General features: G+C 40.0%; 1 protein-coding gene across 1 annotated transcript in view; it reads right to left on the bottom strand.

Moving 5' to 3' along the window:
* SCARF2 (scavenger receptor class F member 2) overlaps nucleotides 1-26,353 on the bottom strand; it is a 321,667-nt gene that overhangs the window by 3,217 nt on the left and 292,097 nt on the right. The window contains exon 10 of the mRNA XM_040350653.1: nucleotides 2,295-2,447. Within this exon, the coding sequence (XP_040206587.1) occupies nucleotides 2,295-2,447 (153 nt within the window). The remainder of the gene's footprint in view (nucleotides 1-2,294; nucleotides 2,448-26,353) is intronic.

Raw genomic sequence — 26,353 nt, 5'->3', positions numbered from 1 at the left:
TTTAGCAGTACATTTTGGTAAGAACCAAATACACAGTTCCAGTTCAACCACATATATGTGAGATGTATTGCAAAAAGGATGAATCATTCTGTTTTGCCTGTCCTTTAGTTTTACACCTATATTTCCTGGTTACACTTTGCAGCTTCTAATGTCACATCTCTGCTTCCAGGCTTCTAATTACACAGTAAAGACTACATCATCACACAAATGAGTCATTGTCCAATAAGCAGGCATATGACATATAAACCATGTTTTCCCTGAAAACAGTGTAGTCATTTACCTAGGTAAACAGCATGGCAGGGATGTATTAATGTTACAGCCTATAACATGAACTTAAAGGAGAAGTATAGCCAAAGCTATTTTGGCTATACTCCTCCTGGGGATCACAGAAGTGCAGCTTGTTCTGCATTCCTGTAACCCGATGCCACTCAGCCAGCCCAGGTTCGGAAAAAATCCTGACTTTAAAGTCAGGATCCACTCAGAAGCCTGGACCGCCACCTGGCACAGCCTCTCAGTGAGTCGCTGAGAGCCTGAGCCAGCTGCTCCCCCCCCCCCTCACAGCCCAGGGCTCCAGCGTGCTCAGAGCAGAGGTGTTTAATTGCTCAGTTTACCTAGGTGAGTAGAAATCTTTATTTATTTCAGAGGCAATACATCTCTTTTAAAGACAAAAGACAACCCTGAAATTATTATTCTACATCTTGCATGTGGGGGGATATCTAATATGTAAGATAGATTTATGCAAGTGTGAGATTGACAAGGAGGTTTCCTCTGTTATTCTTTAAATGTTTTTTACTACTATCACAGGGTATATGTTTATGTAAACACTAGGAATCTATTAGAAACCTGATGTTTCCCCTTCCACTTGTCCAAGATCTGCTTGTTTAGCCAAACACTAACCAGCTAGCATTGGACAGTACTTTTTCAGAGAGAAACCATATTGTACCAGGAGCTACAACACCTTGTTATTAAATTCAAATTATATAACAGCTTGATTAAGCTTTTAATATATGACTTTAAAATGTAAACTTAGGGCCAGATCCACGAACCGTTTACGCTGGCGTATCTATTGATACGCCGGAGTTTGCTCCGGCGTATCTTTGTTTTGTATCCACAAAACAAGATACGCCTGAAGCTGGGCTAGATCCGACTGGCGTACGTCTTAGTACGCCGTCGGATCTAAGGTGCATATTTACGCTGGCCGCTAAGTGGCGTTTCCGTCAATTTCCGCGTCGAGTATGCAAATTAGCTAGATACGGCGATCCACGAACGTACGTCCGGCGCATTTCTTTACGTAGTTTCCTAAAGGCTTTTTTCGGCGTATAGTTACCCCTGCTATATGAGGCATATTCTATGTTAAGTATGGACGTCGTTCCCGCGTCGAATTTTGAAAACTTTACGTTGTTTGCGTAAGTCGTTCTCGAATAGGGCTTTGCGTAGAATGACGTTCACGTCGTAAGCATTGGCTTGTTGCGGGTTAATTTCGAGCATGCGCACTGGGATACCCCCACGGACGGCGCATGCGCCGTTCAGAAAAAACGTCATTTACGTCGGGTCAAGACGTATTACCATAAAACACGCCCCCATCTCATCCATTTGAATTGCGCTCTTACGCCGACACAGTTACACTACGCTGCCGTAACTTACGGCGCAAATTCTTTGAGAATACGGGAAATACGCTGTAAGTTATGGCGGCGTAGTGTAACTGAGATACACTACGCCGGCCGTAAAGAAGCGCCGCGCTTCGTGGATCTGGCCCTCTGTATGAATGATAGAATATTGGACATCTCTGCTCTAATATAGGACATTTTCAAAATCCAAAACAAATCCAATGGGTGCTACCTATGATGACCCAACATGCCCTAAATATGCTTTCCTAACCTGTATTAGAGGTAATATGTGGCATCTGACTGTTCTGTAGATGCAGCCAACAACCATTTACTCTATTTTTTCTAAACTTGACACCATTTTGTACTAGTATAGAGCACAACAAAGATGTCATGCTTTCCACCCAGTACGTGAGAAGTAAACATCTATGCACCATTATCTTTTACAGTATATTTGACCCATAAGACAACTGTACAGAAATGTGCCGTCTAGCCATTATGCAAGCACTGATAGACTATAAACTAAAATAATTATCTGAAAATAAGATTCAGTTTAGCTTAGTCTATTTTTTCTCACAGTGTCTCCAAATATAATCTGAAGAGAAAATGCAAATGTAAGATCTCTATCACACACATGCCTTGCAATGATATGTCCTACAGTTATATCCTGGAAACATTTGTCTCACTCACCCTCATGGGGAACACAGTACACTGGTCCATCATCTGTGGTGTCAAAAGATGAAAAGGAACCGCGGGATGACCATGAAGGGGATGGCTGTTCAACAACAGATGGTGGCTCAATAAAGCTGCAATTGAATGTATTATCCATATCATGATGAGCCACTAGAATTAAACATAAATTGTAGCATTAGTTCACTGATTCAAAAACAGATGGCTTGCTTTTTAATGCTTTATTCACACCTTTATATTCAAAAATACATATGGGAACACATGTTTTATTAAGAACTTAGAGGGGATTTTCCTTACTTTGGAGAGACTTCCTCTTTCTTTATGTTGTGTCTATAGGAATGTACAGTAGCTAAAGGTAAATCTCCCAAAATATGATAGTTTAAAGCTTACCCTACTCCATTCAGAAGGAAAAAGGTATGGCCTTAGATACACTTTAAAGCTGATGTTTCGCTAAAAAAATAAAATCCGTACAACTTTAGTCACATTAGTTACCTGTAACAAAGTATGTCTCACATTAGTGTCCATTTATCAAGCAGAGGAAAATACCCGCTGCTGAATTCTCTGGCATTCTCAGAGGAGATCTCTCTCCTCTGGGTGCCTGTTTTTTTAAGCGGTGTAGACCGCTTCTCCTTTTGAGGAGTGAAGTGATCTACAAACGAATTGAACAGTGGAGAACGTCTCCAGTTACTGTAATCTTGTGAGACATAGCGAGATTATAGTACCAAAAATTCACTGAAATACTTGAGGTGTCCGTTTATTAAGCAGCGGTAAATTACCACTGCTTAGCACACAGGCATTTTCAGGGGAGACCGCCTACCTAATGTTAATACAATTATTAGTCCCAATACACAAACTATATATATATATATATATATATATATATATATATATATATATATATATATATATATATATACACCCACACACGCATTATATGTACATACAGTGTCTTGAAAAAGTATTCATACCCCTTGAAATTATTATTTTTGGTTGCAACCAAAATTGTAAATGTATTTTATTGGGATTTTATGTGATCAACTAACACAAAGTGGCACATAATCGTGAAGAGGAAGGTAAATGATAAATGTTTCTTATTTTTTTTTTTACAAATAAACATATGCAAAGTGTGGTGGGTGTGCATTTGTATTCAGCCCCCAGTCAATACTTTGTAGAATCACTTTTTCGCTGCAATTACAGCTGCAAGTCTTTTTGGGGATGTCTCTACCAGCTTTGCACATCTAGAGAGGGACATTTTTGCCCATTCTTCTTTTCAAAATACCCCAAGCTCTGTCAGATTGGATAGAGAGCGTGTGTCACAGTTTCATAAACGGACACCATTGTGCAGGCAGCTGCATCCTGGATAAATCTCCACTGCAGGGATGTCTGTCCTCTTCCTGTCTGTAAATCTGGAATCCTTCATGACAGGAAAGTGACAAAAGCTGAAGGGATATTCAGCTAAACTTCAGCTGAACTTCAGCTATTACAGCTTTAACTTAAAGGAGAAGTCCAGCTAAAATTTGTTTGGCTGGACTTCTCCTATAGATCACAGGAGTGCAATTCATTTTGCACTCCTGAAACCCGTATTCAGCAGAGAACAGGTGGAAGTCCGCTCTCTGCTGACGTCACAGAAGTCAGTCCTGGATCCCCCGGGTAACCTGTACCGACATCCGGCTCAGCCTTTCAGCGAGGTATGAAGAGTCTGAGCTTGCTGCCCCCTCCGCAGCCCAGCGCTCCAAAGACCGAGGAGGGGAAAGAGCAGAGAGCTATGACTGACAGTCACTAGCTCTCTGCTCGGGGGAGATCTGAAAACTAAGCAATTGACGGTGTGTGATCACTCGGTTCTCAGTCCAGAGCACCAGGGGACAGATGCAGCACCAGACCGATGTTGAATCCACCTAGGTGATTATGAATCTAAAAAAAAAAAACCTTTACTCTTTTTTCAACTTCCATTCTTTTTTTAAATATTTTTTTCAAGGATAACTCAGGCCAAAATTTCCCAACTATGACATTTTCTGTAAACTGCAATTTGGACACTTTCTGTGAAATATATAAATATTTATGCTACTGTGCTATGTATTACACATAGGAAGAGACCAGTTAATAAGAAATGTTTTAACTGTCATTTGTATACATTAAAAAAAGTATACAAACTGCAGAAAAATGAACTGATATTAACAGTTTCTAAATATATTTTGCATATAAAAATGTGGACGTTGAAAGTCAAATTCCAACATCTGAACTAGGCAGGGTACAGAAATCATGCTACAATGACCACATTCATAAACAAATACAGCCATTTGAAGTTTAAGTGTGATCTTTCAGAAGCAAATTATCAGGGAAGGAAAGAATATTCTATCATCACAAGACATGAAGATTTTAAATCCTTAAAGAGGAACTGCAGTCTGCTCACATAAGTTGCATATTATTTTATATATACTGTGATTCTGTACTTGCCGAATATGCAGCAGAAATCTCCCTCCACTAAGTCTGTCTGCATCCATTTTAACTGTGGGCTGTTGCCTGCTTACTTCCTGGATTTACACAGACACAAAGAGGCACACCTCCAGCTCTGCAGTCCTGCAGATCTCATTGGCCCTCATATGACTCACCCCCCTTCACGAGAGTGAGAGAGAGAGAGAGCTGTGCATGATATCATAAGCCTAAGCTTTTTACCAGACAAGAAACAGGAAGTGGGCTGTATAAGGTTTTTACTGGCAGAAAAAAAATATTAACTGTCCAAAGTTAAAACAACAAGGGCAGAAGATTAATTAGATGGGAAGTTGAAAAAATTACTGAAGGTCTGCGTTAAGTAATTAAACCTCACTGATTTTCCAATTCTCTTCCTTTGGGTATTTACATTTTCACTGAAACTGTGCATGGTAACATTTAAAAATAATTCTCAGAGATGAACTGTTGTTGACTTGGTATGTCTTTACCTGTCACATACAGTATGATTTTGGAGATCTAGAGAGCAAAATTATGTTTTTTTTTCATTAAAAATGTTATGCATTCCAAATGCTGGAATATGAACCTAAAAGCGGCTAAAACCTAAAGCTGAACATGGCATACAGTAAAATGTGTTTTGACAACTGGGCGCATTTTTAAGGAGACACGTTTCCAGACAAAAAAAAAAAAATTGCTTTATTTATAAAATATGTTAAAAAGATCTCAAGTTTCGGCACACATTTGCAGCACTCATCTCAGCACTGCTAATCTACACAAGCCTTTTTCAGTCACTTCCTGTCTACATACGTTCATCCCTGTGGCAGGTGTAAACCACTGGTCTACGCAACGTCACTCCTCACTTGGAGTATTTGATACCAGAAGCTTGGAAAGATAATCCAAAGCACTTGCATGAGAGAAACCAAATGCTGTCCTAGATAAAGGTGGCCTACGTATAGTGTTAATAGGCAAGGTGTATTTCCATGTTAGGGAACTGTAGTTGTGTAACACATAATAATAAGAGGCAAAGTGACACCATTTATAGAAAAGGATGAACTACATGTACAAAGAAGAACTGACATATAAAGCACAACAGCAATATTTATGTACATGCCTAGCCTTTGCTAAGCCCTGTGGATACCTACGCATTTGCATCATTGGCAGATTTAGAAAAGTATTTGGGTCCAATCACATATTTTTTTAAACTGTCTTAGACAACTGAGTCTACATTTATACTATGGGACAAAAAGTGCAGACATTGAGTACATTATATACAACAAAAGAGAAGGGTTGACTTACTAAATGTGTAGAACACTTTCACTTTTCAAAGGATAAAACAAAGTTCACTTTTAATAACCAATCATATGCAAAGGTTTTTTTTAATCCTGATTTATGCTCACATACAATTAGCTAACTGAACCCCTGTTTGTTTTTATTCTCTGTTTCTCCATTGCAGATTTTCTCTCACTTCCTGTCTGATACATGGTTATCACTAGAACAGAAAGGAAGGGGAAAATCTATTTTTCAGAATCCAATAATAATCATAAAACATGGCAAGAGACACAATCTTTCCTCACTCTATTCAAAACGAAAAAAGTTTTGCCTATAGTTACAACTTAAGGAGATTTACCATGTGAAAGCAAATATCTATTTGGTTACTGGTTTGAATTTTTCTGGAACAATTAAGAACAAAGAAACATACTGTATATGTAGCAGGGACGTGCGGTGAGGTGAGTGGCTGGTGAGGCACTGGCTAGTATCAGAGCCAGATACACACAGGTTAAATATGCCGCAAACGTTAGAGCGAGAGCAATAATTCTAGCACTAGAACTCCTCTGTAACTCTAAAGACGTAACCTGTAAAAAAATTGAAAGCGTTGCCTATGGAAATTTTTAAGTACCGAAGTTTGGCGCCATTCCATGAGTGTGGGCAATTTTAAAGCGTGACATATTAGGTATCTATTTACTTAACGTAACATCATCTTTCACATTATACAAATAAATTGGGCTAACTTCAGTGTTTTTTTTTATATTCATGAAACAGTTTTTTTTTTATTCCCTAATGTCTGCTAAACAAATATATATAATTTTTGGGGGGTTCTGAGTAATTTTCTAGCAAAAAAATAATGATTTTTACATGTAGGAGAGAAGTGTCAGAATTGGCCTGGTGGCATGTGGTTAATTACCATAAGTAATATACAAATAATTATTATATATTGTTTTTAAGGTAATTTACTATGTTTTCAAAATCTGTATTCAAGCAGGTGGCTTAACGGAAAATTTGAAGTTATAACTTCAAACCAGTCATTTCACAGTAAATAGATAAATAATACATTTTTATGTTATAACATATAGCATAATAATATATGATTTAGTTTGATTAAAACACTACCTTTTCAGCAGGCAGAAGATTCTCATTCTGTGTAAGAAAAACATGGGATTATGGGTAAATCTTATAGCCATAACCCCTTGCCTTTTTCTTGTAGTTAAGAGGGCTGGGCTGGCAGGGAGCATGCGTCTTTTAGACATGACCCCTTCTATGACACTGCAGTGAGAAGAGAGACTCCACTGCCGTATTTATATTGGTGCTTTACCATTGGTTCAAGGCTCCAAGCTGTCCATTAAGCTCAGTGCTTCTGACAAGAAGTGAGAGGCACTGTGAGCTCATCCTCTCAGTCAGCTGCAGAGTGTGCCAGCCTGTATTTAAACTGGCCCGCTGAATATATAGCTTCTGACAGGCTGCACAAGAAGCACCATATCTCTGCAACTATAGGTGGCAGAAGCCCCACATTTTGACCAGTGGTGGGGTAGGACTGTAGCTACCAAGCTCGAAGCATGATCATTTTTTTTTATATTCATGGCAAGCGAGGCTCTGCCTCACCTGGCTCCTCTGACTGCACATCTATGAAATATGTACTGTATATTTATGATTATATTGTATATTTATTGCATGAAATTTTTAATGATTTGCATTGGAAAACTTGTGGCTTACTCTATTGCCAATCAGTATAGAAAAGCAGGGCACTGTCCAGGACCACTGTTCGCAGCAGCTCCTTTGTGTATTCATCGACATGCCCCCATCTCTGATCACATTTACAGTATAGAAGGTGTTTTTTTTAAAGCAGTACATGTTTTCCTGAATTCCTCCCCAAGATCAGTGCTTAAATTACTGCTCTGCAGCCAGACAGCTCGAAAAGAGACAATTTTTCACCAGAAATTAAAGCCAGTGTTACCTAAAAGATTATCATGGGGGTTTATTAAAAAATAGCCCAAATGTGTTACATGACAATAACTAGAATGGCTAGAGTTTAGCTTTAACAGTCATGTATGTGTGTAGGTACCAATTTCTTGCTAGATATGGCCAGAATTTTACTTGGCCTAATTTATTATTGCTTGTTTAAAGCAACAACTCCTAGGCAATGGCAGCAGAGCTACAGGACAGTCGCTCCCAGGCCTGAAAAATTAAGAGGGAATGGGTGCGGCACTCTTTGCTTTATGTTTGACATTATGGTCGCCTCATGTAATTCCAGTGATAGGAGGACATTAGTAGCCCCAAACGTAGAAAGGTTTATGGAGGCTCCAAGAAAAGCATTTCAGTGGAGAAGTACAAGGACATCAACAATCTGGAGTCAACACCTTCAAGTTGGAGCAAACTCTAAATTATTTATTACCTTTGTACTTATTCTGGCTCAATGACTGGAGTTTACTTATGAGAGTATTAAAGCCAAAGTATCACCAAGACAGCCAGGCAATATGCTTTTCCTGATGAACTGGTCTGTAGTGGCAGCCCAGATATTTCTCTCATGACATGTTTCTTTCTTTAAATCCCAAAGCTCACTTTATAGCTAGATGTATTGGTCCATGTTAGGACATTTACATCTTGCTTTTGTAATGTTATATAAAGATGCATATTTACAAGGTACTAGTAGAGATATTGGTCCTGTAAAAAAGCTGATTTGTGGTAGGTTGTGTCACCCTTAAGCAAAAGAAAAAACACTTGAAATCCTCATAAATAATAGTACAAAGTACAGAGCTTTCACAAGCTCATAGACGCCTTGAAGTGTGCAATTGATGTGACCTCTCCACATTCTATTAAACGGCATGATGAATTTGTATCTTTACTTGCTAAAGGCTGTATATTCAATTTAAACTTAACATGATGTACTGTAACAAAAGGTGAATATTTTAAATATAATGTTTTTATCTAAACTTCTAAAAGAATCGAACAAACATATCAAATAGGCATAAGGAGTCTAAATAGGTTACTTTATATGGTGGTTATCACAGAAGTAAAAGGTGAATCCTCGGAAGCCACTCTTTTACCTTCTTTTCAACATTTAATTCCCATTAGTACACATGATCCAGGTATAACTTGCAGTGCCGCTCTAGGCTGAAATAAAGATCTCCCCACTGGTTGCAGTGAATGGAGCAGATGCCTATGCACCATTCAGGGGTGTAGAAGCATCATCAGAGAAAGGAAGGAGCATCGCTCACCAACCCAGTGCATAAATATGTGAACGTGGCCTCAGCCAGTGCCCCTCCAACCACGCCCCCTGACATGTTTTGACCCGCAGACCAGGGCTTGATCACAGAGGTGACATTAGTACACAAGTTACTGTAGGTTACCATGAAGCAGCCTTTTATCCTATCGGAAACTATTTGCAGCAAAAAAAGTGCCCCTCCTATACTGTATCATGTAAAGCTGAGCTTCTTGGACGTCCCTTTTCAAAAATTATGGACATTAATATGGATGCCCCCTCACCCATTTTCAGTTATAACTGCTTCTACCCTTCTGGAAAGGCTTTCTGCAAGATGTTGGAGTATTTCTATAGGAATATGTGCCAAGTCAGCCAAAACAGTATTTGGGAGGTCGAGTACCAATGTTCAACAAGAAGACCTGACTGGCAATTGAAGATTCAAATTCATCCCAAAGATGTTCAGTAGGGTTGAGTTCATAGCTCTGCTCAGCTCTTTTAAAGCAGTATTAAACCCAAAAGCAAACATTTATTATATTGCAGCTTAAAAGTTTTTGACCAGAAATCAAAGACAGTAACACCTAAAGGATTATCATGGTGATTAATAAAAAAAATAGCCCAACTGCGTTACATGGCAATAACTAGAATGGCTACAGTTTGGCTTTAACAGTCATGTAAGTGTGTAGAGTACAAATTTCTTGCTAGATATGACCAGATTTTACCACTTTATTAATAAATGATTTAATTTAAAGTGGAGGTTCCATCAAAAAAACAATTTTGCTTTAAACTGTAGCTTACGACTAAAAAAGAAAAAAAAATCATCTGGAAATGCCTGTTGCTATGCGGTCCCACGAAATCTGCCTTTAAAACCACCTAGGATTCTGACATCATCTACCTCTAATGCTCCTGGGAAATGTGTGTCATAATTTCCCAGGATGCAGTGCGCTGTCCAATTATCACTCCCCATCCAAGACTTCCAGGAAGTAAGTGCCTGTAGGCTTCACAATGCCCACAAGCAAAATTACAACGGTCTAGATATAGTTTTATAAACTATCTTTTTTGAATATCTATGCGGATCGGCGGCGGATTGTAAAATAGTAAGTGACCAGATTTATATTATAAAAATGCAGCATGAAAGGACATACATTTAAAAAATGCTAATTGTGGTTGGAACTCCGCTTTAAGAACTTGCCCCCATTTATTATTGCTTTTTTAAGCAATGCCTCCTAATACAAGAGGTGTGTTGCTGGACAGATCACCAAACAGAGGGGAAAAAGTCCATAAGAAACTAATACAGCCACCACATCTAAGGCCTCGTACACACGGCCGAGGAACTCGACGTGCCAAACACATCGAGTTCCTCGGCCAGTTCAGCCCTGAAGCCGCCGAGGAGCTCGGCGGGCCGAGAGCTCCCATAGAACAACGAGGAAATAGAGAACATGTTCTCTATTTCCTCGTCGAGCTCCTCGTCGGCTTCCTCGGCCGAAAGTGTACACACGACCAGTTTCCTCGGCAGAATTCAGCCAGAAACTCGGTCGGAAGCTGAATTCTGCCGAGGAAACTGGTCGTGTGTACGGGGCCTAAGGGTTTGTAATCTGCAATATAATACATTTTTGGTTTTGGGTTTAATACTGCTTTGATTTCTTCCAAGTCAAGCTCATCAAACATTGCCTCCAACCACTTTATTTTCTATTTATATTTCTCTCCCCTCTCCTTCTCTTTCTCTCTCTCTTACTGCAAATCTATCTTCTGTGCAATTCCTGGATCGATGAACTTTTCAATCAAATAACAAAACATTGAAAATATCTTTTTAAATCTACATCAGATGACAAATGTCAGCAAGCATACACAATTTCCATTTTAGGACCATGACTTTGTTTAAACATATGCTGGTCATATGATTTAAATGTGCAGTGGAATTCAGAGAAAATGTTGGCAACATCCCAGTATAAAACCTAATGTACACAGAGCATAAGTGAACAGAGGCCGTCTAAACAAAATGTTTCATGCTTCATCAGTAGTATTTGCAGGATCAGTGTAGGCAGAAAGTTGTGTATGATTCTGAAATAGATCACTGGTAACAGCTGTCACATTTTTACTTCATAAAGAAATCACACCTATAATTACAATTATATCTATATCTATATATATATACACACACAAACTGTATATATTCTTGCAAAAAAAAAATAATGGGAGGTGATGGTAGGACTTACAAAGAAGCCACAGTGTAGAGTACAAACAACTTTACTAAGGGGGATTTATGAAAACACAGTATAGGAATTCATCCATTAAAATTTATTCTGTATGTCTTGGCCAAAAGAACATTTTATTTAGGCCACTTTCTCTTCTCAACGAACCTCTTGAAGGACCTTAGAAAGGGGTTAATGCAGCATAGCTACAACCCAAAAGGATAGTAGACACTCAGATCAGGAAGACAGCCCTCATTCCTAGGGAAAACATTTAAAATATCAGCGACCCAAGGGAGAGATGAGATCCATCACTCCATGGTGGTCACCTACCACAGACAGCTGGTGATTCTGAGCAAAATCATAAGTAAACTCCAGCCAGTACTATATAAAGATGAGACTGCAAGATGTTTTCTGATAACCTCTTCTCAAAACAGGCAGCCTGCCAACCTAAAGCAAGTGTTTGTCCACAGTACTCTAAAAAAAAATCATCCAAGAATGGGACATCTTCCTGTTTTCAAACACTGAGCAAGATCTGGAGACACATCCAATATCAACTCTTACCTCCAAAATATCCTTCTGCAGTGCTCTGTATTATTGGTTTTAATTTGCTGGTAAGAACTCATCTCATGTCTAAGTTTCATCCACTTGCCCCCTCTCTAATCGGGGAGCCCTTATTGGCAAGTAAGGCAATAAAGAAGCCTTTATATATATATATATATATATATATATATATATATATATATATATATAGAGAGAGATAGATAGATATAGATATAGATATATGGGCCAAATCCTCAAAATCGTAGCCTAACTTAATTTTTCCCATTTAAGTTACACTGGCGGGAAATTTCTACCTAAGTGCCCGATCCACAAACCACTTACCTAGAAATTTCACGCAGTGTAACCTAAATTCTCCCGGCGCAAGGCGGTCCTGTTATCCAGGGGGCGATGACAATTTAAATGAGGTGCGCTCCCACGCCGGCCGTACTGCGCATGCTCGTGACGTCATTTTCCCGACGTTTTGCACGAAATTACGTTACGCCGGGCTTTGTGGATTGCGACGGGACAATAAAGTTGCGACCGGTTAAAAAAAAGATACGGCGAAAAAAAAAAAATCTAATTTAAAAAAAAATCGCGGCGATCGAAAAAAAGGTCTGTTTTTACAAGGTGTAAACAGTTTACACCTTGTAAAAGCATCCCTAATTTTACGCATGCAAACGTAAACTTACGGAGAAAAAACAAAGCTGAAAAGCTTTGTGGATCTCCGTAAGTCCTCATTTGCATATGCGAAGCGGCATTTCGACGCGAAATGCCCCCAGCGGCGGATGCGGTACTGCATCCTAAGATCCGACAGTGTAAGTCTCTTACAGATGTCGGATCTTCTGCCTATCTTTGGAAAACTGCTTCTGAGGATCAGTTCCAAAGATAGGCACAGGGATACGCAGGCGGAACAGCAGATCCGCCTGCGTATCCCTTTTGAGGATTTGGCCCATAGATAGTAATAGCTGGCACCTGGTGGTGACCGCAGTTTCAGATGTTCAGTTAGAAAATAAGTTTATGTTAGGACCAAAGCAAACCATCTAAATAAACTGTAACCAAACTATTTGTGCAGAATAATATTGGAAAAATTATTATTTGACAATATTGTAAGATAAATACGGTAACAACGGTTAAAAAATAGGTGTTTTGTAATTCAGTGTTGATAAAATGATGGATTATACCTTAGTTTGGTGGGAAATGGTAATGGGTTTTTAGATTTTTTTTATTATGAAAGGAGAACTGGTCCAAAACAGTAAAAACTATTTATTTTTTAAAATGTAACTGTAAATTTGTATAACATTACCATGAACCACCACCAAAATAAAATGACTAATGTACTTCTACTCCTGACAAAACAGTGATACCACATATGTGTGCGTTATTTGTTTGTTGTAGCTGTAATAAGGCCACAAAACAACAGTGTGCGATTTTGTTTTTTGTTCTTACCTATGTCAAATCCTGAACTAGTTAATCTTTATCATTTTTTTTTTAGACTTCTCTAGCAAGAAGGAATAGATACAGTGCATCTGTTGTTTCTCTTTTTCAAGAGGAGAAACAACATTGGGGCAAGCTACAAGGTCAACAATCACTGTGAAAGCCAGTCAGGGGCCATTGCAGCATTCATGTGGTTGGGATTCAGTTCCCACAGGTCCCATTCATTAGTAACTGACAGCCTGGTCTTTGTGCTGGAGGGCATCAGTGAACACGATTCACAAACATTAGAAAACATATATGCAACGCCCCTGATTAAAGCCCACTTCCTGGGCAGTGTTATGGGGGTCATAAAGGGGTTAAATTAATTTCTCAAAATTTCTAAGATTGGCGACTTTAACAATACATATGAATATGATGTTTTCTAAATGCTTGTAATATCTCGGGGGAAGAGGAAGAGACTCTAATAATTACCCTTACTTAGTTCTGCATTGTAGCAGGCTCCAGCACCGTCCTTTTCTCAAAGCTCCAGTATGTTGAAGATCCCTCAACATCATCACATAAAATGCAGGAATGTTAACCCTGTGGAAGGGGGAAACTGCTGCCATGAGCAGCTTAGAGGAAAAGCAGTGCTGAACTGGTCACAGCCAGAGGCAGCCTGCTGTGGCACAGAATAAGGCCAGTCTTTCCCCTTAAAAATTCCGCTAATTTGTCTCCCCCCTCCCGTGCCACATTTGCCACCTTTTGGGGGGAGGCTGATACCTGTCTTTGACATGTACCCTGTCCCCACTTGAGGGAGACAAGGCCGTGGCGAATTACATCAGCTGCTCGGCTCACTTCACCTTCCCCCGCCCTCGGGCCAGTAGGAGAGAGCAGTGGTGCCTCGCACAAGCGTAGTAGGAACCCGGCGTGAAGCTTTACAATTGGGTTCCCTTACCGGCAATGTCGGTGGCAGCACCCGCAGCTGATGGAAACATCAGCTGTGGTGCCTACATCACTGTACTCCAGGACAGGTAAGTGTGAGGCCTCGTACACACGACCAAGTTTCTCTGCAAAAACCAGCAAGAAACTTGCTGGGAGATATTTTTTTGCAGAGGAAACAGGTCGTGTGTACATTTTTGTTGAGGAAACTGTCAAGAAACTCGACGAGCCAAAAAGAGAGCAAGTTCTCTATTTCCTCGACGGGAGTCTCAAATTGGCTCGTCGAGTTCCTGGTCGGGCTGGTTTGCGACGAGAAACTCGAGCGTGTGTATGCTAAGAAACCTGCGCTTGCTGAGAATAAAGTATGAGACGGGAGTAAAAGTAGCATTTGTAATGGAGATAACACATTTTTCAAGCTGTAACAGACTGAAAAGTGCAAATCGTCTCTTAACAAACTTTTACTTAACACGCAAACACATGATACTAGCAAAACCAGCCCCAAGAGTTTAGCCAGTGGAATCGAACTTCCCCTGCCGTTGTATGTGTTGTATGTCACCGCGTTTGAGAACGAGGAGATTTTGTCTTGACAGTGTGTATGCAAAGCAAGCTTGTCGAGTTCCTTGACAAGCCTAACAAGGAACTCGACGAGTAACTCGGTCATGTGTACGAGGCCTCAGGTAAGTGTCCTATTATAAAAAGCCAGTAGCTGCAGTATGTGTAGCTGCTGGCTTTTAATTTTTGCTAATCGGATTTATTCTGTTGATAATGGTGTATTTAGAAAGCACCTCCCTAGGGAACATTTAACCCTTTGATGACCCCTGGTGTTAACCCCTTCCCTGCCAGTGTAATTTTTACAGTAAGCAATGCATTTTTATAGCACTGATTGCTGTATAAATGTCACCGATCCCCAAAAAAGTGTCAAAAGTGTCAGATCTGACCGCTGCAAAGTTCTGTTACAAAATCAATACTAGTAAAAAAATAATAATAATGCCATAAATCTATTCCCTATTTTGTAGATGCGATAACTTTTGGGCAAACCAATCAATATACTCTAATTGTTTTTTTTTTAACAAAAATATGTAGAAGAATACGTATCGGCCTAAACTGAGGAAAAAATTATATTTTTTTTACATTTTTTGGGGGGATATTCATTATAGCAAAAAGTAAAAAATATTTAATTGTTTTCAAAATTGTCGCCTTTTTTGTTTTTAGTGCAAAAAATAAAAACCGAAGAGGTGATCAAATACCACAAAAAGAAAGCTCTATTTGTGGGGTAAAAAAACACATCAATTTTGTTTGAGTACGCATGACTGCGCAATTGTCCATTAACCTCCCTGGCGGTATGATTCTGTCTGGAATTACGTACCAAAAGCGGTACAATTATTTTGCAAGGAAATTTGGTGTTTTATACTGTAGGCCTGCAATTCTTAGCAATAACTCATTTAAATCTGACCAAACAAGAGTCTAGTAGGCATCCCGGGTATGAATTTTTTTAAAAAACAAAATTATAAATTATAATATAATAAAGAATTATAAATAATTATAACAAATAATAATATAATTATAATAAAAATTATTCAATAATGTAATCAACTCAAAATCACTGAAATTTGCTCAGTTGCAGAATTGTCGCTGTCATTACTTTTATTTTTTTATGACGAATTTCCCCACAAATCGCTATCGCACAATTCTGCAAGTGATTATAATATATTATCGCTATTTTCTAGCTGCTCTAAAACCATTTTTGACATAAAGGGACACTTTTGGTTGCTATGGACAATCTACAGTTTGCAGTCAGAAAGAACAGTTTTATTATATAAAATAACATGTAGGGCACTGGGCAGACCACTAGGGACAAGGGGGGTGTGTATTTTTTACATACAGTACTGTAATCTATAAGATTACAGTATACTGTATGTATTGTGTTTGTTTACTTTGTTTAATTTGGCGCCGTTCTCCTCCCCGTGCGTCGTAATGTCGCAGGGAACGGAGATCGGCGGCACACGGGGACACTGTGAATCGAGCGAGGTCCCGCTCGCTCACACAGCGGGGATGCATCGCAGGATCCAGGGACAAGGTGAGTAACTTGTCTGTGGATTCAGCGAGCAGGTAAGCCGCGCCGCTGCACGCTCTGCACATCTACCCCGAGCGTGACTCGGGGATACCGATCTTAGCATGGAAAATCCCCCCCCCGAGTCACGCTCGGGGATACCGCTAAGCAGGTTAAAGTGACACAAAAATGGCCTGGTCAGGAAGTGGGTAAATTCTTCAGGGGCTTAAGTGGTTAAAGTGATACTAAAGTCCAATTTTTTAGTTTATAAATAAAAAACATGTTATACTTATCTGCTCTGTGCAGTGGTTTTGCACGGAGCACCCCAGATCCTCCACTTCTCGAGTCCCTCGCTGATGCTCCCGGCTCCTCCCTCCTTACAAGTGCCCCCACAGGAAGCAGCCGCGCTCCCTCTCTCTCCTCATTGGCTCACTGACTTTGATTGACAGCAGTGGGAGCCAATGGCACCCTGCTGTTCTCTCAGCCAATAAGGAGGGAGAGTCCCGGACAAAAACATTCTGAATTTAGACCCACTTTAACGCATGCGGTGGGGAGGGGGGCACTGAAAGAGTATTTCTTTTTGTTCTAGCTAGGCTTTTAGCTTTAAGAATACAAACTTCAAATCAAATTTAAATAAAAAGCACCATCACAGATTAAACTGTAAAACAGATAGCTTTCCACTTATTTCGTATGATTAAAGAAGCGATAAGCTAAGCATGATTTCATTTCTTGCACTCTAGGTTTCATAGCTGTGCATTAAGTCTGTCACTGGGGCAGGAATTTAAATATTGCATTGCTCTTTCCTGCTTTGATCCCAGCAGGTACACAACATCTTTGAATGTACCGTGCTGTTTCCTACAGTACAGCCATGATAATAAGTAAAGTCAATCTCAGGCCTGGATTCTCAGTTGTCACAATTGTCAGAACTTTCAACTACTGTCAGTCTGTGTGCCGATTATCCCTGGCAAGAAACAAGAAGCAAAAATAACTGGGAACTCATTTGTTGAAGATGTGTCTTGTCGGCTTGTCTTCACAACCAGGAGTTCTCCGAGGCTATGTGCAACATATAATCACCTCTGTGCTATGCCCTGCTAACAACAACAAGACATACTCCTTTATGACTGCAGCTGGGTTAGATAGTAGAGCCATTGTGATCGATTTACTAAAACTGGAGAGTGGCAAATCTGATGCAGCTGTGCATAGTAGCCAATCGGCTTCTAACTTCAGCTTAATCAATTAAGCTTTGACAAAAGAAACGGATTGGTTTCTATGCAGAGCTGCACCAGATTTGTCACTCTTCAGTTTTAGAGAAACAGGAGGACACTGATCTTCCCAGTGAATGTCTGTGGAGGCAGGCTGTTCTCCCAGCACAGCAAGAAAAATGACCATGGTGAGATGCATGTGCTCTCAGTTTGAAATAGGAAAGCAATGGGACTGAAAGGATCACCAGATATTTCAAAGGAAGAAATACAAAGAGAACAGTATACCTTAAACTCAAGTACATGGTACAACAGACAAATCAGGAATATGAAATGTTGGGGTAACATCCTTTTTTTTAACACATTGAGCAGATTAAAATAAACCTTCCCCGGCAAACTTATCTTAATGGTTAGTTGATGCTTGGAATAAACTACCAGCAGAGGTAGTGAGACAGTCAACAGTAAATGGCTTCAAACATGCTTGGGACAAACATAGATCTACGGTATACTCAGATAATAAAGTTAATGAAAAAACAATGCTTGTTTTTTTTCTGCCGTCACTTTTCTATGTTTCTATCTTAACCCAGCATCTATTCTACAGTTTACAACTTTCAGTGCTGTTGGCTCCTGCTTGCTCAGTGCTGTTTCTCTGCCATTAATGTTTTTACATGAAAGTGGACAGTGCAGTCTGGAGCCAGTCTGTTAGCTTTGATAAGGGAAGATAAGGGAGTAGAAGGGGAATGCCTTGCCACCCTAGGCTATGGGGCTGTATTTCTATTGATGCACAAAGTGTAGGGAGACACAACTCTAGACCTTACATTTTCAGGTTGGCTCCTTTCTCTGACACCAGCTTAAACAGGAACTTAAAAGATGAAACATGCTACATGCTGCTGAAGGTGCTTAGAAAAATGGAGGGTTTAATATCACAATATCAGTTACAAACTAGAGTTGAAAACTGTCGCTTCTAACAAAGGGTTAAAGATCTTGAAGCTTGCCTCCTGCATTGTATGTTAAGAGGAAACTCCATGTGGCCCCAGTCTGTGTGGGGACATACTTACTGTGAATTTATTCTGAGCAGCCTACAGTCTGCCTTGAGGCCTGCTCCAAGCGTATGCTGCATGAATAGGGACATGTAACAACCATATACCCTGTTTCCCCAAAAAATAAGACCTACCCTGAAAATAAGACCTAATGTTATTTTCCAGGAGGGCTGCAATATAAGCCCTACCCTGAAAATAAGCCCTAGTTAAAAATGCTTGTAAAATCCTATAATCCACTCTATTATAGTAGTATATAATGTACAATGTATGTGTTTCTGTAATATAATTGCGGGGGAAGAGAGCTCCGGCGGGTAACAGAAGCAGAGAGCAGCTCTATAACAAAGGTATTTGGCACAATTATATTACAGAAACACACACATTGTACATTATATACTACTGTAATAGAGTGGATTATAGGATTTTACAAGCATTTTAACTCAGTTCACACTGGGGATTCCTGGCAGGGAGGGAGAGGGGGAGAGAAGACATCACATTACATAGTAAGACCTACCCTGAAAAAAAGCCCTACTGTGTCTTTTGTTGGCATAATTAATATAAGACCCGGGCTTATTTTCAGGGAAACACGGTAGTGGGGTTTTCTCAAAATTTCACTGCAAAAGTGGAAATATACTTAAACCTTCCAGTCCAGTCACTGTATTAAAACAGGCGGGACAAGCATTGAGGCGAGAGGGTATATATATACACAGCCTACTGTATTGGCCGCCTGTGCACTCTGTGATCGCTGTGTCCCTCGGACACAGCAGATCACAAAGCAGGTACCATGTGATCGCTGTGACCAATCACAGTTGTAAACAAAGGCTACATGCCTGAAGCTTTTGAACGGTTTCCTTTCACAGCTGAAATTGATTTCATTCTACAGCCATCGATACTGTAGTAAGCACACACACAAAATAAAAACACACAAATCACCCACCCTGACTGGGTGAATTGTATTATTTGTAGCGTATTATTTGTAGAGGTAATTGTTGTATCCCTTTGATTTATCACAACGCTTCCTCAAATTATGATTGAAATTCTAGTTTGATGTATGGGTATTTTCATATTAGGTGGCAGTAGATCTCAATTTTTATTTATTTAATTTTTATTTTTATTAACATACATGTTGATTAAGGGTTACTTTGTAGTGCAGTTTATTAATTTGTTTATGGTGACATTGTACTGCTCTCTATTGGTCTGAGACATTGGCCGCTGCTCAGATGGCACTGTATGCCCATGCAACAATACTTTAGACTGTCTACTTTCCAAAAAATGGGTCATGTTGGGGGCATTTGTACTGTCCTGCCATTTTAGAGCATCAAGAAATGAGATAGGCAGTCTGTACATCAGGATGAATCAATTAAAATATATACATATCATAGTTTTAGACTCTATTCACAATGACTAAATAATATACACTAATTCATTTATTTTTTCCACCAAAGAAATGTAGCAGAATACATTGGCCTAAATATATGAAGAAGGTTTTTGTTTTTGTTTTTTATTTGGTATTTTTCCTTGAGATAGCAAAAAAAAAAAAAACCCCAGTGGTGATTAAATACCACCAAAAAAAAGCTCTATCTGTCAACAAAGTTATATAACATTTATTTGGGTTCAGTGCTGCATGACTGAGTAATTCTCATTCAAAGTGTGACAGTGCAGAAATCAGAAAAATAGCCTGGACAGCCTAGTCTTGGAGTGGTTAAAGCGGAACTTCACTCAAAGGGGGAAGCTCCACTTGTCTGCTTCCTCTCCCCCTCTGCTGCCACATTTGGCACCTTTTGGGGGAAGGGACAGATATCCGCTCTCACTTCCCACCCCTGGCCCCTCCCCCTTCCCCCATGCTGCCTTCTGGGAGACACAGAGGTCCCAGAAGACAGCGGGACCATTCAGAAAGTGCAGCGAGATTCACGCATGCACAGTAGGAAACAGGCTGTGAAGGCGCAAGGCTTAACTTCCTGTTTCCCTTAGTGAAGATGCCGACGCCTGCGACCAGAGCCAATAGACGGATCAGCTTGGGGTGGCGACATCGCAGGCTTGCTGAACAGGCAAGTGTCCTTATATTATTTGTAGCTGCTGACTTTACATTTTTTTTCCCCCCAGGCTGGAACTCCTCTTTAAGATAAGGGGGTTGATTTACTAAGGGCTAATAGACTGTGCACTTTGCAAAGTGCAGTTGCTCCAGAGCTTAGTAAATGAGGTACGCTTCACTTTGCATAGAGTACCCAATCAAGTGCAAGGATTTAAAAAAAATGCATTTTTGCTTTCACATGATTGGATGATGAATGCAGCTGTCTTTTTACCTATAGTAAATCAACCCCAAAGTCCCCACCTAACCTCATGACATAGAAATTCTGTTTACAATTATTAGATATTGGCACTTTCTGAGCAGCACCGTTAGGCCCTTTTCAGCCAGCAGACCAATCGGGTCCACTTCTCACTTTTTCAGGCGGACTTGATTGGACCCTCCAGTCTCATCTATGGAGCAGCACCCACTGATATCCTATCCGCTAAAAACAGACGAATGGGTAGCTGTTCCCCATCTGTCTGCCAGATTGGATGGCAGCTGGGTGTTGACGGCCAGGTGGTCCGTTTACATCTGACCACCCATAGAGGAGAGTGGGCTGTGTCTGTGTCCACTCTACATAAGCAGACACAGACCAGCTATCCGCTTTCTCAGCGGGGATCAGCAGACAGATTCCCCGCTGAGCAGGTGGACTCCAACAGGGTTCTATATTAGTAGGATGTTTTGAAGTCACAGAGTATGGGTGCTTAATGTATAAAAAAGCTTTGCAATGATAAACATGTTCACCTGAGAACGATATATGATAACAATATGACAATACAAATTATGTAGGGCTCTGCATGTTTCTAGACATATGAATGATTGATTGATTGATATACCAGGTTTATGTGCTATAACTACTTTATATTGAGTATTTGTTTTTCGAGGTGATCATTTTGAGACCACAGATATTTACTTATTTTATTGGTCCAGATATCCATTAGGGAATTTTATCTACATATATTTTTACAATTACAATTAGCTGTAACTGATTACAATATACCACTACATTTTACAATGATACAATATTTTACAATATTACAATATAATACAAGCTTCTAGTAAAAAAAAAAGCAATTTTCCTTCATCGGGAAAAGTTCTTTTGTTACCAGACATATAAATATTTCCAGCTGCTGGGCAAATAGAATTCTTAAAATAGAAACATTTTTAAAGCTAAGGTTATCTCAACAGTAACTGAATATCCTAATCCAAGTTATTTTCCCATATTTAAAATCTACAAGCCAAGTTCTGAAACAGTTACTTGCTCACTAATACTAATTACTACTTGTTAAAGCATACTTTAACGCTAAATACTGTAGTATAGTAGAGTAGACAGTAGTATGATTAATATATTTCTTGATTAAGCATGCTGGCTCTAAAATTTCCCCTGTTTCCACTTTTAAAATCATAAAATATATACAGATGCAAAATGATAGCTTTAAAACCATTAGCACCTTAACTACACTGGTTCTAAAACAGGTCATCAGGAGTCACACAGAATATCTTTCAATCTGTTTACATTATTTCCTTTTACTAAAAAGTTAAAGCCTCTTCTCTGGATTGTATCTTAAGCCAAAACCCATTTGTTTCTTAGTTTTGTATAGAGTGTTGTGTGCTAGAACACCTGTCATGTTTTTATAGGTGTCGGTATCCCTATTGGGGGATTTACTGTCTCTATTTTTCCCGGTGACTGAGACACTGGGCCAGGAAAGGAAGTTAGAGAAATCGAATGCCCTGTACACACGATCGGTTCATCCGATGAAAACGGTCTGATGGATTTTTTCATCAGATATCCGATGAAGCTGACTTTAATCAGTCTTGCCTACACACCATCAGTTAAAAAAACGATCGTGTCAGAACGCGGTGACGTAAAACACAACAACGTGCTGAGAAAAATTAAGTTCAATGCTTCCAAGCATGCGTCGACTTGATTCTGAGCATGCATGGATTATTAACCAATGGAACGTGCCCACAGACTATCGTTTTTTTCTATCGTTTTTTTAACCATCAGATAATTTTAAAACAAGTTCCTAGTTTTTTCACCGATGGATAAAAAAACGATGGGGCCCACACATGATCAGTTTGTCTGATGAAAACAGTCCATCAGACCGTTTTCATCAGACAAACTGATCGTGTGTACGCGGCATAACAAAACACCAAATTTGGAAAAAACTTGACAGTGCTTTTAACCATTCACTACTTTATCCAAAGCTCATAGGGATCAATGTATGTCCCTTTTTCATCCGTACACGGATGGATGAAAAAGCGGACATACGGTCCGCCCGTGTGAAAGAGCCCTAACACAGTGAGGTTGAGTTACTAAAACTGGAGAGTGCAAAATCTGTTGCAGCTGTGCATTGTAGCCAATCAGCTTCTAACTTCAGCTTGTTAAATTAAGCTTTGACAAAAAACCTGGAACTCGACTGGTTGCTATGCACAGATGTACCAGATTTTGCACTCTCCAGTTTTAGTAAATCAACCCCCGTGGACTAGATGTTTGGGAAATGCCACAATCAGAGTCCAGTACCCAAAGGTCACATTAAAGCAGGGATGAGAAAACTTTTTCCACTTAAGGGCCAAATTTAATGTATGAAAATGCATGGAGGGCCGCATTCACCTGCTAATAAATGAAGAAAATAATTTGGACCCCTTTACATTACACAGCCCCCGAAATTCTGGACCCCTTTACATTAAACAGCCCAGCACCTCTTAACCCCTTTACATTATACAGCCCCTGTACCTCTAGACCCCTTTACATTACACAGCCCTCCCTGCATATTACACACCCCCTCGCACATCCCACATCCCCCTGCATATTACACAGCTCGCCCACATGTTACACTTTAAAATTGCCCATACTCGTGGAATAGTGACAAACTATGGTACTTAAAAATCTCCATAGGAGATGCTTTAAAAATTTCTACAGGTTACCAGTTTAGAGTTACAGAGGAGGTTTTGTGCTAGAATTATTGTTCTTCCTCTAACTATCACAGCCATACCTCACATGTGTGGTTTGAACACTGTTTACATTTGCGGTTGCGACTTAAGTATGAGATAGCTTCTGTGCGTGCGTATAAAGTGATGGGGCATTTAAAATTTTTTCTTTATTTTAGGGCTGTTACTGATTACAATTTTCGTGATCGATTAATAGTTTTTTTAATCGATTAATTGACTAATTTCGATTAATTATAACTGTAATGTCGTCATCTCCCTCCATACTGTAATGTCCACATCTCCCCCATTGTATATGTGGGAAGATTGTCTGCTCTTACCAGAATAGAGCAGACGACACAAGCAGGAGGGTGATGATGACATCAGCGTGCCGCTACTAGGCCGCTGCCGGGTGTACCAAGATGGCCGCCACTCCGGAGCTAGGCCGAAGCCGTGGTCTTTCCTATGGGCGAGACAGCGGAGCTCAATCCGCTGATTGTACCGATCAAAATTATTTTGATCGATCAAAGAAATTAACGATTGATCGAGGAATTAATCATTAATTTCCGCAGCCCTACTTTATTTTTTTTTTACACAAAAAAAAAATCTGATCATTTTTATTCCTGTCAGAAGGAATGTAAACATCCCTTGTGACAGTAATAGGATGTGACAGGTACTCTTTATGGAGGGATCTGGGGTCTATAAGACCCCAAATCACTCCTTTGCACTTAAAAGCATTAAAAACACCAGGTTTGGCTGTTTTGAATACTGTAATATTTAGAAATTTGCCACCTTTAAGTCTTCCATAAACCGGAAGTGATGTCACGACATTGCTTCCGGGTTACTAGACCCGAGACACCTTTGAGTCTCTGGCCAGCCAGGGGTTATGTCGGCTGGTTGCTCAGGCCTCCCAGTGGGAAGGCGGGTCTCCTGGCGGAAGGCAGTGGGTCTCCTCCCGCTGCATAGGAAAACAGCCTTTAGCGGCGGTGGGCCAGGTGTGGCCTGCGGGCCGTAGGTTGCCGACCCTGCATTAAAGGCAGGCCATGCAATCTTCAATCCATGGGGGTCTGAGAACGGCCTTCAAAGTAGCACCAGCACCATAGTCATTGTGTGAAGAGAAAAAACATCTGATAAATTCCCTTGAATGTTAATAGAAATGTAAGAAATAGTAAAAATATAGAATTTTCCTCCCAGAAGAAAGCATCCAACCTCCCAGGACACTAGCAAAAGTCGAAAGCATGATATTAGGGGTGGGGTAATATAGAGGCAGGTCTTCAACTTTTTTTCTTTTAGCCAGTGTCCACATGAGCATAACCTCAATAGTCTACTATAATCCTGTGTCGCCTTCATGATAAAGTAACTATTTAATGTCTAGGAAGGCTTAGGAAAAAGGGGGAGCTGTACTCTTAAAGGAGTTGTAAAGTCAGAAGGTTTTTTATCTTAATAAATTCTATGCATTAAGATAAAAAACCTTCTGTGTGCAGCAGCCCCCCTAATACTAACCTTAGCCCCATCTCTTTCCAGCGATTTTGATGAGTCCCTCGGCCGTCTGGGACTCTCCTCCTGATTGGCTGAGACACAGCAGCAGCGCCATTGGCTCAATTAAAGTCAGTGAGTCAATCAGGCGAGAGAAGGGCAGGGCCTGAATGGCAGCTCTGTGTCTGAATGGACACAGGGAGCTGCAGCTCAGGTTGGATGCCTCCATAACAAGCAGCTTGCTTTGGGGGCACTCGACAGGAGGGAGGTGCCAGGAGCAGTGAAAATGGACCAGAGAAGAGGAGAATCTAAGCTGCTCTGTACAAAACCATTTCACATAGAAAGTAAGTAAAACCTGTTTGTTAATTTAAAAAAAAATAGACTTTACAATCACTTTAAGCCCAGGTTCACACTGGGGTTGCCGGAATGAAGCCATGCGAGTTCATCTGAACTCGCACAATTTCACTCCCGCATTTCAGTCCCAATTTCGGCCGCGATTTCACAGACCTCTGTGTAGGTTTCTGCACAGATGTAAATCACAGACCAAAATCGCAAAAAGTAGCACAGAAACAACAGAAACCGGTGCAGCGTCGCACCGAATAGGACGATGCCATTGCCGGCAAATGCCGCAGATTTGACAAGCGATTTGACATGTCAAATTGCATGTCAAATCATACCAATGTGAACCAGGGCTTAAGTAGATACACAAGCTTAAGCTTTTTTTTTAATAGAGAGTAGAAGGGGTAATGTTAGTATTGCTGTCTGTGTCCCCGGAAATGTATGCTCTCCATTTGGCCTATTGACCATTGTCAGCAAGACAGAAAGTAATCACAAATCTCAAATATTACAGTTGTTACTGAACCAGAAAATTTTCCAGTAAAATTATGTTTTAGTATCAACTGTGGAATTTGGATTTCTACTCACTTTGGAGTGATTTTCTCTCACTTTTGTGTTTTGTCTTCAGTACGGGAAGTAAAGAAAATCTTCCTTAATGGGAAAAAAGACAGTAAAAAGCTGATAGTATGACAAACTAAAAAAAACAAGTTTTATCTTTAAATATACTTTAATATTTGTTTAACTGATAAACATCACAGGTGACATTTCAATAGGGTTTAATTTTCAACTGAGACGTTGTGATGCAGCAGTTCTGTGTTGTAACCTACTGTGCTGAAAAAAGTACTTTTTCTCAGGGCACACCATAGCAACACTGTGTTGTGAACTAACACCATAGGAAGCAGGGCAATTTGCTTTGTCTATGCCTTGGGGCTGTGCTGGAAATATCTGCCAGCAGAGCTCCACTA

This window comes from Rana temporaria, chromosome 1 (genome assembly GCF_905171775.1).
Source record: "Rana temporaria chromosome 1, aRanTem1.1, whole genome shotgun sequence".
Taxonomy (NCBI): domain Eukaryota; kingdom Metazoa; phylum Chordata; class Amphibia; order Anura; family Ranidae; genus Rana; species Rana temporaria.
Note: the sequence above shows the minus strand (reverse complement) of the source record. Positions and strands in the feature narration are given on the sequence as shown.